General features: G+C 40.4%; 2 protein-coding genes across 3 annotated transcripts in view; one reads left to right on the plus strand and one right to left on the minus strand.

The window, feature by feature from the left end:
* Nucleotides 1-324: 324 nt before the first annotated feature.
* Nucleotides 325-11,870, minus strand: cbll1 (Cbl proto-oncogene-like 1, E3 ubiquitin protein ligase). Of its 2 annotated transcripts, none has more exons than XM_088645206.1 (6): nt 11,769-11,870; nt 7,165-7,332; nt 5,756-5,856; nt 5,495-5,578; nt 5,147-5,220; nt 325-3,337 (listed from the first exon to the last, which is right to left on the minus strand). In XM_088645206.1, exons 2-6 carry the CDS (start codon nt 7,202-7,204, stop codon nt 2,257-2,259), a joined length of 1,380 nt encoding a protein of 459 aa, XP_088501332.1. In that variant the 5' UTR covers nt 7,205-7,332; nt 11,769-11,870; the 3' UTR covers nt 325-2,256. The 2 variants fall into 2 exon arrangements, with proteins under 2 accessions (XP_088501332.1, XP_088501330.1); XM_088645204.1 differs by lacking the exon at nt 11,769-11,870 and adding an exon at nt 9,130-9,268.
* An 11-nt stretch (nt 11,871-11,881) lies between these two features.
* The window catches only part of LOC148655072 (sortilin), a 29,055-nt gene continuing 27,544 nt past the window's right edge, over nt 11,882-13,392 (plus strand). The window contains exon 1 of the mRNA XM_088645198.1: nt 11,882-12,240. Coding sequence (XP_088501324.1) covers nt 11,977-12,240 — 264 coding nt within the window. The 5' untranslated portion in view covers nt 11,882-11,976. The remainder of the gene's footprint in view (nt 12,241-13,392) is intronic.

Consider the following 13,392-nt stretch of genomic DNA (forward strand, 5'->3'; position numbering starts at 1 on the left):
CAAATAACATCTAAGGTAGGGCAGTATTTACTTTGTACATAGAAGTATATATTAGACAACTCATGAATACTTCATGTCACTACTGAAAAATGCTCTTAAGAAAAAAGCATAAAGACTTTGGATATTGAATGTTTTTGGGATCATTTGGATTGATCATTCAAGACAGATACAGCTCGGTGACTTTGCTACTTAACACACTAAATCACGTCACCAGTGAGACAGCTGACTGGGTACAAGTGAAGAGGCAATGTGAACGGAGGATTGAGTGAAAAGTCAACGACACAGAAACAAAAACGGTGTCAAAGTAATTCAACACAGAACATATTTAGCAACATTTAGCTTTTAATGTTTCTAGTTGGCCTTGCGCAGCAGAACTGCTTATGTTGGCGTCCCACATCTGCAAAAGCATTACACTCTCGCTGCCCTTGTTCAAAGTGAACTCCTCGTTAAAGTCTTGCCAACACTGCCAGAACTCTGACTTTCCCACAAGAACATAAAAATCACAAAACTTTTAATAAGGATTTCTTTCACTTTGGGGGAAAAAAAATGTCCGCTAATAACAATCACTCTATAGCTTTGCCATTAGCCGTTTAAAAATGTCTAATATGACAAAGAAATGGTGCAGCTAGGAGTTATAAATGCCTAAAAAACAAAAATATATTTATTTTTGGTCAGAATAAATTCAAACACTTTTTCTTGACAAATCACAGCACTGTTGTCATCTAAAAACCTACTGCACCGCTCTGCTTTTTAACTCTGCAAATTAGCAAGCTGTTACCATTTATGTCACTGCAAAGAATCCATTGTACACCATATTTTATTCATTCCTTAATTAATATTTTCCCCAACTTCCCATAATGCACGCAAGTTCAAGGATTTGGCATTTGATCTTCCAAGTTTTTAAAACAGAACTTGGCAGTGCTTGTATTTCTTTAGTACTGCACTTGCTCTGTATGTTACCTGAAGAGATTCATATTTACACAAGGGAGCTAAAAACCAAGAAGAGTCCATTGGGCCAGTCCAGCTTGCTGGAGTTACTGATTGAAGAACTTCAAGTGGTCATTTGGATTACTGCATTCAATCAAAATCAATCAGGTCTGTTCCACACATGTACATTTCTGCATACAGCACTGCCTCTTACACCACATCTTGAACCTACTTAATTTCCATAAACTGCCTCCGGGCCAGATTCTAGATGAACCTCTTTAATATAATCAATAAGATTACAAATTCATTCGCATCCGGTGTAATTTACAAGGCATTTACAAAGTTAGCTGGCTTATTCAAACAACTGTATTATGACAACTGTGCACCAAGGAGCAGTGAAATCAGGTACACACACACATGGAATCATGGCGAACTGTGACACACACAGTACACACCAGAGTGCACTCTTGTTAGCATGTGTGCTAGCAATTGTATGCCACAGGAATACACTACATGCCATCTAATGCAGTGCATTTAGCCTGGTGATGCTAGTGCCCTATAGTGCATACTGCTGTTCTCCAGGATACCATTTGTATTACAATGGGAAATTAAAAAGGTAATGCAATTATTTGGGTTAAAACTGTTAAATAACAAACAACAGCAAAAATAACTAAGAATAATTACCACTCTAATTAAAATGTACCATCTAGCCTGCCATCAAACATAACCTGTCCCCAACACACCCATCATAGGTAATGAAATTTAAAATGCGTTTTCAGATTCATTTCCATTTACAATTACTCTAGATCTTATTTGAGTGATCCAAAACGTCTTTTGGCTAATGTCATCATATGTCATAATGAAAATGTGAAACGACGCCCTTGTTACAAAAGTTACATGAAACGAAAACTCAGTGCGCAATGAACTTCAACTGATGCTTGGTAACAGTCCCAGATGTACTTAAATCCCAAAAACATGTAATAGAATCAAATAACATCAAATGTTACAAAATCTTTTCATTTGTACACATATATACAGTTTATCTAGGAGTAATATCAATGTTGAACCCTAGCTAAACTTCTGTACTGGGAAGTCTTTACTAAAACAATGTTTTAATTTGATCTTTTTCCATTAGGGTTACACATAAGTGTTTATTATGCCCATGATTTCTTACAGATGATGAAATTAAAAGGCAAACCCCTAAAAAAACAATCCTTAAAAAAAAATTCTTGAACATTGTTCAATGAACACGGCATTATCGGGGAGGGGGAGGGGGGGGGGACGATACAGCCACACATACAGTTATCCTAGGAACTCATCGCCCGGGTCCTACTGGTAGTACGGCCGATATCGCGACTGATCTGGGTGGAGGGGTCCAGGTATTTGACCCTGAGGTGGGGGGCCCTGCATCCTGGGTGGAGGAGGTCCCCTGGGTGCTGGCCACATACCTGGACTCATCCCCCCCGGCTGGGTGAAAGGAGGGCTAAGAGTTCCTTGGTCTTCGGAGAACTGCTGCAGGGAGCCGGGGTTGTAATGGTGGGGCGGGGGCCCACTGACAGGAGGGCCACCGTGCTGAGGGGGGGGGGGAGGACCCGGAGGAGGGTGGTTCATGTAGGGGGGCATCTGGTTAATGATGTGTCCTGGGGGAGGGGTGATGGGCGGAGGGGCAGACGACATGGGGGGAGGCGGCGCTTGGTTGTAGACCATGTGCGGAGTCCCCGAGCCCTGGGGTGGGTGCTGCATGGGGTGGCTGATGGGCGGAGGGGGAGGGGGCGGCGGCCCGTAGTGCTGCTGCGGCGCCATCATGTGGTGCGGGTGAGAGACTACGGGCTGGGCGCTATACTCGTTGGGGTGGTGGTGCGGGGGGGGCGCGGGGCCCGGAGGGGGGGGCTCGCGGTTGGGGCCGCCCCCTGAGGTGGCCGCGTCATCCTGGATGGGCACGGTGATCAGGTTGCTGTGCTTGCGGGTGGTGACGGTGGAGATGCGGAAGGTCTCCTGGGCCACGGAGCGGGGGGGGCCCAGCGCGGCCAAGTCCGAGGAGGAGGGAGGGGGCGGGGCCGCCCGCAGGTCCTCGTGAGGCTGGCTGTAGTGCTCATGGCTCACGTGCTGCAGGGGCGGCGGCGGGATCAGGACGTGGGGCTTGGGGAGGTGCGGGAGGTGGTGCTTGTCCGGCGGCAGCAGGAAGCGCTCGGGCAGCTCCGAGGGGGGAGGCCCGGCCAGGGGCGGCAGGTGAAGGCTGTCTCCTTGAGGCCGGCCCGCCACCGGCTTGCCCGCCCTCATGTGGCGGTGGTTGATGTGGGCCTGCAGGTCCCTCTGAGACAGGTACGTCCGCTTGCAGCCCTGCACTATGCTGCACATGAAGAGAGAGCCCCTCAGACACTGCTCGATGCGCTGGACGGGGTCATTGCAGCTGTGAAGAAAGAATCTCAGCTCAGCTTCAGGCTCAGCGTGGGAAATGAGCTCACTCTCATCACACAGGTACATGTAAAGCTACCTCAATGAGTAAAGAATGGGGGTGCTGCATTCAATGCATGCCAAAGCACGCACTTAAAAGGGATACTATACTCTAGAACAGCATAAACCTACTCAATAACTACAGCGAGTCTGTTACTTTCTCCACTGTATTCAATAAGCAATTGCAAACTTTAATTTAAAAATGAAAACGGAATATTTTGACATTCAAATTCTCATATAGGAGGAACATAAAAAAGCATCAGGAGTAATTATATCCTATGGCAACACTGCCTACCCGGTTGATTATAATATCCCCAAGCACCATCCTTACCTTTTCCATTCAAAACACTACAGTTTTTTTTAAGTGACATTAAAACATTTTTACCCATCATTAGCTTTATATATTTAAAAAGGCCACAAAAATATGGCACAAAAGCCACTGAATACAACAACTTCTGAATAGCAAGAAGCAAATGAAGAGATTCAGATTATCATGCTAATACAGAATTTTAATAAGAAAAATAGTGATCCACACTTCTAATTTCAACAGGAAGGAAATCTGAACTATGCAAGTAAAAAACAATTTAAAAGAAATTAACTACTGCCATCACATACTGGTGATGACAGGCAGACAGCACATTTCATTTCCTGGGTCTGCACTGAAAAAACTGCAATATTAACTACTCTGAGAAAATACATGAGAACACTGCGCAACATAGCCTCTGCAGAAATCGTACTACCCATCACAATACAATGTTTGCTCCTTAATTTTTTTTTTCAATTCTAGCATCTATTTGTTACTTTGTAAGTGGATAGAGTGTATAAAAAACAGATGACGGTTGCTTCTTTCCACATGAGGTACTGTTTAGCTCCCACTGATAATGATTTAAGATAAGATGAGAGAGAGAGAGATAAGATCAGATCACTTTATTGGCCATATACAATTTCTTGTATTAGGAATTTGTCTTTTCGCATACCCTGACTTGCTCTGCATGAGACACACAGAGAAGCTTGGGTCAGAGCGCAAGGTCAGCCATTTACACGGCACCCCTGGAGCAGCTGGGGTTAAGGGCCTTGCTCAGGGGCCCAACAGAGTAGGATTCCTCTGCCAGCCACAGGATATGAACCGGCAACCTTCCAGTCCCAGGCGCAGATCCTTAGCCACAGAGCCAAGGCACTGCCCCAAACTTTAAACTGAACTACATAGCACACCACTTGGGATTGAACCCGGTCCGACAGCGTCATTCCACAGGGAACCAGCTGGCTGAGCTAAAGTAGACCTCAACCTCAATTGATTTAATTTCAAAATTAGTACATTTTCAAGAAGATGAAGTTTACACATTCAGATCATCAAGCTGTTTTGTTGCTGGTAGCTAAGTGATCAGAGGCTCTCATTCCAGCTGTCACATAAAAAGAGCCAGGTTATCTGCTTCGATGACATGGCTGCGTAATTTGTTTCACATTCCCACAATCCTTTGTGTAAGAAAGCAAAGCCCATTCTTAATTCTATATGCACTTCCCCATATTTCAGTAACTTCTGAAACATGAATTCCAGAAGCATGGGTTCAGTCCACTTCCAATTCAAAATAATGTAATTTAATAATCTAAACCATTAAAAGGTGTTTCCACAGAGTTGCAAAATTTTGAATGCTTTTATTCAAATGTAGCTAGTATTAGACAATGTTATGTATACATCTACTAAAATTATCTTCGACACACTCGACAGGGAATTTAAAACATCTGCATAGAAAAAAAAGAAACTTACCCAGGGCACATTTTGTCACACTTCTTCTCATGAATAACCGCACATTCATAACAGAAAACATGCTTACAGGGAATCTGTAAAAAAAAAGGGGGGGCTGGGCTTTCAGTTGCAAAGAAAAACCAGTATGAAAACTCTTTTAATCAAGAGTATAAATGTAAGCAACTGGACACACAATAAAGACTCTAGAAAACTATAGGATTTTTTCAGTTAAATTTAAAAATATTCAAAGTAGGGAACGTCTTGACACATACTGTAGGATTTAACTGGAATTAAAAAAAACGTTAAAAATATTCAAAGTAGTGAACGTCTGGATACATAGGATTGAACTGGAATTCAATTTACCCTTACCATTCGACCATATATCTTTATGGGCAGCCCACATTTGTCACAGAAATGAACAGGTGTGTCATCTTTTTCTCCAATCAAATTAACCTGGGGAAAGAACCTTTATTAAATTATGGATTTAGGGACAATAGAGACTTAGTAGTTTTCTTTGACTCCAACTACTGTAAACACTACTTCAAACGCAGCCATATTTAGACAACTGTCCAATTAATAGCCAATATCATACACTGTATTTATATATTTACTGTATACCATATACTGTACCTTGAAGTCCCAAAACAATTGTTGAGGAAATCTTCTCTGACTTCCAAAAATGTCTCCAGATTTGCATTCATACCTTTCTTCTTCACTGTATCCAAAGTTTTCTGAAATGACATTAAAAATATGGGAGATTTGATGACCTGACATCTCCTTTAAAAAAACTCAAACCACAAACAAAGCTGTACCTATTTTTATTAACGTAATTCGATCCCCAAACCCCTTTTGTATAGAGGAAAACTTGTAAAAAGAAAAACCTATTTTCATTATTTCTAACCAGGAAAAATTATGATTTATTTTGGACCCCAAAAATGTCACACCTACTTTTACTTTTTCACCAAAAAATGACAAAAGAAACAATAATAACCAACAATCATACTGTGTTTTTAATAATAAAAACACTGGTTCCCTAGTTAGACATCATTAATCATATCTAAGTACAGTACTGTACAGTACCCTCTTAATTTGCTTTTGTGTAATAACAATCACGATTTTCATGTTCTCAACATCTTTAGGGTCCATGATAAAGCATAAATCACAGATTTTCCTACACGAAAAGTAAGAGCGCTCACGATAGAGAACAACGCATGAAGCAAGATGCCGTGAACTGTATCACGTCTCTCATGCCACTCTGTAGGCTCTGTACAGGCTCTCACCCATTCTAGCTAGCGGAAGGCAATGCATATACTTGATATGAAATGAGTCGCATGACGCCTTCCTCTCTACTTTTTGCAGGGGTTTTTAAATTTTTCTTCCTATGGCTTTTTGTAGTTTTAAAATCAGCTTTCATTATTCGAAATGAACGTACTAATTTCTCATGCTTCACAGTAGCGAATTTTCATAAAAAGAGGTACATGTGTACTATATTTTAAAAGTATGACATTTTAAAAACACCATATATGAGAGACTGAAATCTGAAACTGACAAACTTCATATTAGTATTATTTCTTTATGCTTCACCTTTTTTATTGGGGAGAAATGAAACTTTCTAATTATGTGGGTTAAACTTTAAAAATAACTTTGTTACTGGTCTGTGGTCAATTTAACCAATAATCATGATGTCTAAACTTCAACTTACAGATGTTGCTGTTTACTGAATATTCATGCATTCTAGCTAACCACAAACTGAAAAAATAACTCAGATGAGGCTAGCTAAACTTCAGACGTTGCAGACATTACTGACAGAGTGAAACACTAACAACAACAGAACTGGCATCTCTTCCATGTAAACAATGTCCGTCTACAAAATACTGTGCGAGTGGTTTTATTGGAACATCACAATAAAATGATTTTTAATACACGACACATTTATGACAAAACAGAAAACCTAACATAATACTTGACAGCATCCACAAAAAGGGAGCAGAATGCAAGACCACGCCTTCGAATTCACAAAAACAAAAGAGCAGTCTTACCATCATCGCCAGCCTGCGTTTTGGAAGGTATTCTGTTCATGGCCCTTTGGGCCCTAACTGCTGGCTTGTTTCTGATGGTTTGTTTGGAGAGAAGCTTTATGGGAATCCGCCTGCGCACGTCAGGCCCCCCCAGGCTACCTGGCCCATCCGTGCCCTGTAAGTCATTGTCTGAAAGCAAAAAGAATCCAGCAAGTTTACCGTTTTGACTTCTATACTCGTCCATAGAGGCAATGATAGCAAAGGCAATATGGTTTCTTTTTATTTCTGCAATGGACGTCACTGCTGCTACCACAGCGATCCAGCATCATGGGTCTGAATTCAGGAGGGGGCACCCTGTGTGTGGAGTCTGCACTTTCTCCCTGTGGGCACACGAGCCTTCTCTGGGAACTCTGTGCTGTCAATAAATCTTTGGCATATATAAATTCTGGCCCTTAAGCATCCGATGATTGCGTGTATTTGTAGCCCTGTGATGGGCTGGCTTCCCATCCACAAGGCTCTGGCCTGCCACGGGCTTTACTGTTACTGAAAGGGAAAGACGAAGTGACAAAGTTATTAAAAGAGTGTATGTGGTAAGAGAATTTAACAATGTCCTTCAAAATAAAAAGGGTGTTCTCAGCTATGCTCACAAAACGTAATGAGTAGGCATACACAGCTGATGTCCACGTTTGAATGATCCTGCAAACTTGGTACCCTAATCTGAGGAATCTCTTTCAATTCCACATCGGCTACACCACATCACTTTCAATAAGCGCTTATCCAATACAGGATCATCGTGGCCGAAAGACTATCTTGGGATGCATTGGTTGCAAGGCAGGATACACGCTGGACAGGACGGAGATCCACACACAGACACGAGCACGCACGCACACACCCACCAAGGACAATTCACAAAAGCCAATCAACCCACCAACACGTCTTTCGAGGAAACACGAAAACAAGATAATACAAACTCGACACGGGTAGCGCCCCGGGCTCAAGCGCTGAAGCTGCTACAATGTGCCACCAGTATCAGCTGAATGTACTTTTAAATGTCAAAAATAGTTCCTAGAACAAGCACACTATACAAATACTAATGAATTATTTAAAAGACTGTAATCATATGTAACTGTACTTCACGTCTTATACTGTGAAATTAAGCTTATGTCATACATCACCTGATAAAAAGTTTCGTCTTTCAGAAAAGATTATGATCTTCAAAACAAGGGAAAATTATTACTAAAACGGGAAATCCGGTCATCAAATACCAGAGAATTCTAAATTCACCTGAAGACGGTTATGAACTATTTCTTAAAGCCAAATTAACGGCGAAAAGAACAGGTGAAATTTTCACATTTCGGCAATGAGTGCAGTCTTTCATCGACACTCCGATTCCCAAATCATTGCAAAACAAACGGGACTAAGAACGATGAACTTCTTGACGATGTGGAAAACAACACAAACCTAAGACTGACTTACGGATCTTTATATCCTTTTCAGCGAAGTCCGAAATCAAACATTTGTATAATCTTTTCTGAAACGTACTCGTTTTAAGTCTGTGGGGAAAACGGGAAAAAAAAAACTACCGAAGACAACAGGTGACAACCGGGGCAGAACTCCGCTACCTGTTCTTCAAAACTTGTAACCCCTTTCATCCAGTGTAAATGAACCACTGTTTCAGGTTCACGAACACCGTCTGAAAGTCTCTATTTTTTAACAGATCATGAAGGGGGGAGAAAACAAATCACACCGTAGCGCACACTTCTTCAGCAAAACAGCCCCTTCCTCTCTTATTCAATGGATGCTGCGAGAAAACTGCAGAAGGCCGCAAGGCTCCGCATTGAGGCTTCTCCAACTTCACAGTCAGGCAACTGGCTCAGAAATGTACCCTGGTCCTGCGTAAACCCAGTGAATGTCTGTGCATCCAATTCGATTTAAGAGAGGACAGAATACGGCTAAATTGCACACAGAAAGGAATTCCCTCCTTACCATTCTGGTCCATGATTCGGAGCGCTGCACGGTGGGAGCGGAAGTGAGGGGATTCTGGGGCGGGGCTTTCAACGGAAGAGCGCGCAAGGCGTCATGCGTCTTACAAACTAAGTCGGTCCGACGTAAGGAGGTGGTGTATGTTAAACCTTTAAGAAAAACGTACTCAACGTTGTAATAATTGCAGAGAAAATCATCTGGATTGCTGTTAGTCTATGTATCAACTGTGGTTGTTAACGTTGAAAATAGGGGGGGCAAGATTTATGACCGTAGCAAAATGTCGTCTTCATTATCATAGAGTGGAGTAGCTAATCCGAAGGCAAAAGGAAATGGGTAGATGGGCGTGATGTGGAATCTATACAAGTACTATAACGTGGTTAAAGCTATTCTATAATGGGATATCTATACGCGAACAGGAACTGGAAATGTGCGAGTTGCTATCCCCACGACCTGCTAAGAAACCCTATCGGCCGTCTTGGTAATTACTCTCCCACTTTGAGTGGAGGTGGAAAGCAGAATTGTGACAAGTTTATCACAAATATTGTAATCGTAGTTTATAATACCTCCCAAAAGGTATGGTTCTGAAAGTAATCCAACACAAAACGCAGTTTGAACAGTTGAACAGTTTGTACAACGATATGCTTCCAACATATAATACCCCATCAGTTGTTTTAATATTTCCCTTAAAACGAAATTAATAAGATATACATCCGTATATACAGTAAATACGACGCATCAATAAAAAGTAATCTTGAAGATTAAAAAAAGATCTTCAACACCCGATTAAGCGTTGTTTTTCTGATTTGAAAAAGTGCATCCGAATTGTGTTGATACGTAATTGTATTCCATTAATTTTGAACAAACGATTTGACTCTCACACTATTAATTCATACACATAAATTGTTCAACAAAGTTATCTGCATCTTTCAACGCAGTAACAGCTGAATATTCTGATATGTAAATTAAGCCTTCTCTTCATGACAAATTGTAAAAACTTGCCAATAAATTCAGTGAAAGCAAATATTTTTCCGTAGTTAACACCCACACATTACAAAACACAAATACCATTTAAAAAACATAAATACCTTTTAAAAACTACTCTGCACATAAAACATTTTATACACAGTAAGATATCTGTGATATGTAAACAAATACATTTGCTAAATATTTCGGAATATTTCTTAACGGCTATCTCAGATAATTTATTGCCAAAAGTTTATGCAATGTGACTTGTTCCAAAAAAATAGTAAAATTATACAACATCGTATTCCAAATAGGGGAAATTTCCTAGTCCTTTTCTAAAAAATGTTTATAAAATGATAGATGTTATATAAAATAATAGATACATTTTATAGATATTTATAAAATAATAGATGAAGGTTTAAGACGCGTGAGAGTATGAGGAATAATAACAATGTGCATAGGCTATCTGCCCATTTGGTTTTCTTGATGTTGCTTATTGAGCTACTCGTTTCTTGAAGTTTCTCGGAATATATTGTAAGCATATAGCGGCTTTTCAGGAAAATAACCACAGATCAACATGATAAAGCTTTTGAACAATTGAAAAACTTAATAAAAAGTTCTAATCTAAAAAAAAAACCCTGTTTATATGTATCAGCGATTTTTTAAAGGGTTTTTGTTTCAATTTGGGTTAACAATTGCTGTACTTTTACTGTGATCTTACGATCCCTGGACCCACACCCACAGGGCAGAGAAAGTAGAGTATGCAAGTGAAGGGAATTCTGGCGGCTATAGTTTAGGGGGTGAATACTTTTTCAACCAACATATTTTAGTTTTTCATTTTATTTTGCAGCTGTTGCTGACATTTAACTTCTTATACCTATAAACGTGTTCAGTTTCAGCCTTCGAGTTTTGATTAAAATACTTGAAAAAATGTGTACACATCATTTGTAATTTAACAAAATGAGACATCATTGAAAGGGGGTGAGTGCTTTTGTAGGGCCTTGTAATTCAGCTCAATTCAGTAAAGACTGCATTGAAACAAGGTTTAAAACCTACCCTGTCGTGAGCAAAACTCGCATAAAGTCACATACAGTAAGAGATCCGGTTATTCAGTACTTGTCCACTTCAGTTCAAAGCGTCAACGGGGAACCAGTCTCTACTGAGTTAAAATAGCGTCAGTTTTACACAACTGGTAAATTACAGGTTAGAAGCTAACTGTCGAGCAGTTTAAACCAGCTCAAATCAATAAATACTAGTTCAAACCGTTAGAAATCTATTATACATTTCAACTGAATGCAACCGGAATTTCCACTGGATAGCTCCCTGGATAGTAGCTCCCCTGAAAACAGACTAGAAAAAAAAGACAAAAAAATAGACTGTTCTATACTGCCATCTTGTGGGTAATATTTCAATAGCTACCCGCAAAAGGTGTTACTTCCCACCTGAAAACAGTACTGTACTTTATTCAGGATTGCAGGCTGTGTTTAGCACCGAATGTTGCAACCCCACCGTACTTGAATTATTTCCAACTTCTGTTTTCTCAAATGTAGATGTGTATCGTACACTCAACTTATAAAATATATTTTTTAAAATATTTAAATAAGAATCCAACAAAAAAATGACAGACACGGTTTCGATTAACAGTACAATATATTAACATATAGCCTATTGTAACTCACTTTAATCCTCAACGTCATGGACCCGCATGTTCTAGTTGTGTCGTCGCTTACGAGAACGAAAGCATCCAATTCGAAGGAGCCATGTAAGTGAGGATATTTAAAATAGCTGTTTTGACAGTTAAATTGCCTCCACCTACTGTGTGCAAGCGAGACACTCGTGACCTGTCGCTTAAGCACCGTCTCAAAAACAGGACCAGGCTTTTGGATCATGGTTTCTTTTCTCAAAAGTGTAGAGAAGATGACTTCGGGACATTTGGTCCTGACTCTCTGCTGCTGCATTTTCGCAGGTGTATCCGCGGAATTCTCGGGTTTCGCACCGCATTCGTGTCGGACACAGACGTTTTCCAGGACGCGAACGAACCGTGAAATTAACCCCAGGTTTAAAAGGGATGTTAGCTCTGAAGGTTTCACCCCCTGTTTCTCATCCCTCGAAGCTGCAGATTTAAAGAAACTAAAGCAAAACACTCACGAGGTAAGGGTTGTTTTTATATTTCATAATGTATCACGTACCTGAAGTGTACTTGCTAGCATCTTTATGTAATTTACATTCACTGAGCCGCAATTGCAAATAAGGACGCTTTTTTGTGTCACGTGCGTTGAAAACATACTGCACACACACTAGGCTGTGATATCAATGTTTAACCATACATTTTTACAAAGTTCAAATGTCTTAAAAAGCGAAAGCAGTTGCACACTATGTGCTGAAAATCAAAACAGCGCTAGGTTTACCTGAGGCGCTACTTGTAGGTTCATTGCAGGGCTATACAGAGCGTTTGGTAGATTTATATTAGAGTTACGGTATTGTAGTGCATATTATTTATCAAAAGAATAATATACACTACTTTTTGAGGGGGCGTACTGTATTCTACAGTACGTGTTTCATTGTTCTTATGTAAAAGGTAAGCTTATACAGTAGCTGCGGTGCTGCTATGCGATTATATTGGTACAGTTACTGTATAATAGGTCCGAATCCAAGTCCGAATCCTCACAACCGGGATGTCTGTGGCGCGAACTTTCAGTTCAATTACTTAGGCTACTGCCTAGTCGTCCTCAGTATTCTCATATTGGCATAAACCACACTGAACTTTCTACAAGCAATGCGTTATACTGTAGGAACGTTCTGCCAACAAAGAGACAGAATGTATTCTGGATGTGCTTGCTGAATAAATTTACATTTTGGTTGTGTGGCATTAGCTTATAGTTAGATATAAGAATAAATTCGCAATGAATTCAGTTAACACCATGTTGCAGCACTTATGTAAAATGTGTGCTCACACAGATAATCATACTGAGAAAGTACAGCTACTGTAGTATTAAAAATAAGAGACGGAATTCCCAAATATATTGGAACATAAGAAAGGTTGCAAACGAGACCTGTTTGCTAGTTTGTAGCCAAACTAGGGTATTGGCTTCAACAACAAGGCTGGGTAGCTTGTGACATACTCCCACAACCCTTTGGGTAAAGAAATTATATAGTTGTGTATAAAGGGGACATTTTGTTTTAAAGGAGAAGAGATCACAGTCTCAAGATTAATAGGCATATGGCCACTGGCCTGCCAATTGTACAAAAGGGGAAGTGGGTATTTTTGTTTTGTTTAGTTGCATTTCCGTAAGAGTATTTTTT

Source organism: Lepisosteus platostomus, chromosome 9 (genome assembly GCF_059453375.1).
Source record: "Lepisosteus platostomus isolate fLepPlt1 chromosome 9, fLepPlt1.hap1, whole genome shotgun sequence".
Lineage (NCBI taxonomy): Eukaryota > Metazoa > Chordata > Actinopteri > Semionotiformes > Lepisosteidae > Lepisosteus > Lepisosteus platostomus.

Excerpts from the sequence above, each read along its gene's own strand:
- cbll1 (XM_088645204.1), bottom strand. Across the intron at positions 5,857-7,164 it reads AACGCAGGCTGGCGATGATG|AAAACTTTGGATACAGTGAA; the intron begins GTAAGACTGCTC and ends ATGTCATTTCAG. Across the intron at positions 3,338-5,146 it reads TGTGACAAAATGTGCCCTGG|CTGCAATGACCCCGTCCAGC; the intron begins GTAAGTTTCTTT and ends CTTTCTTCACAG.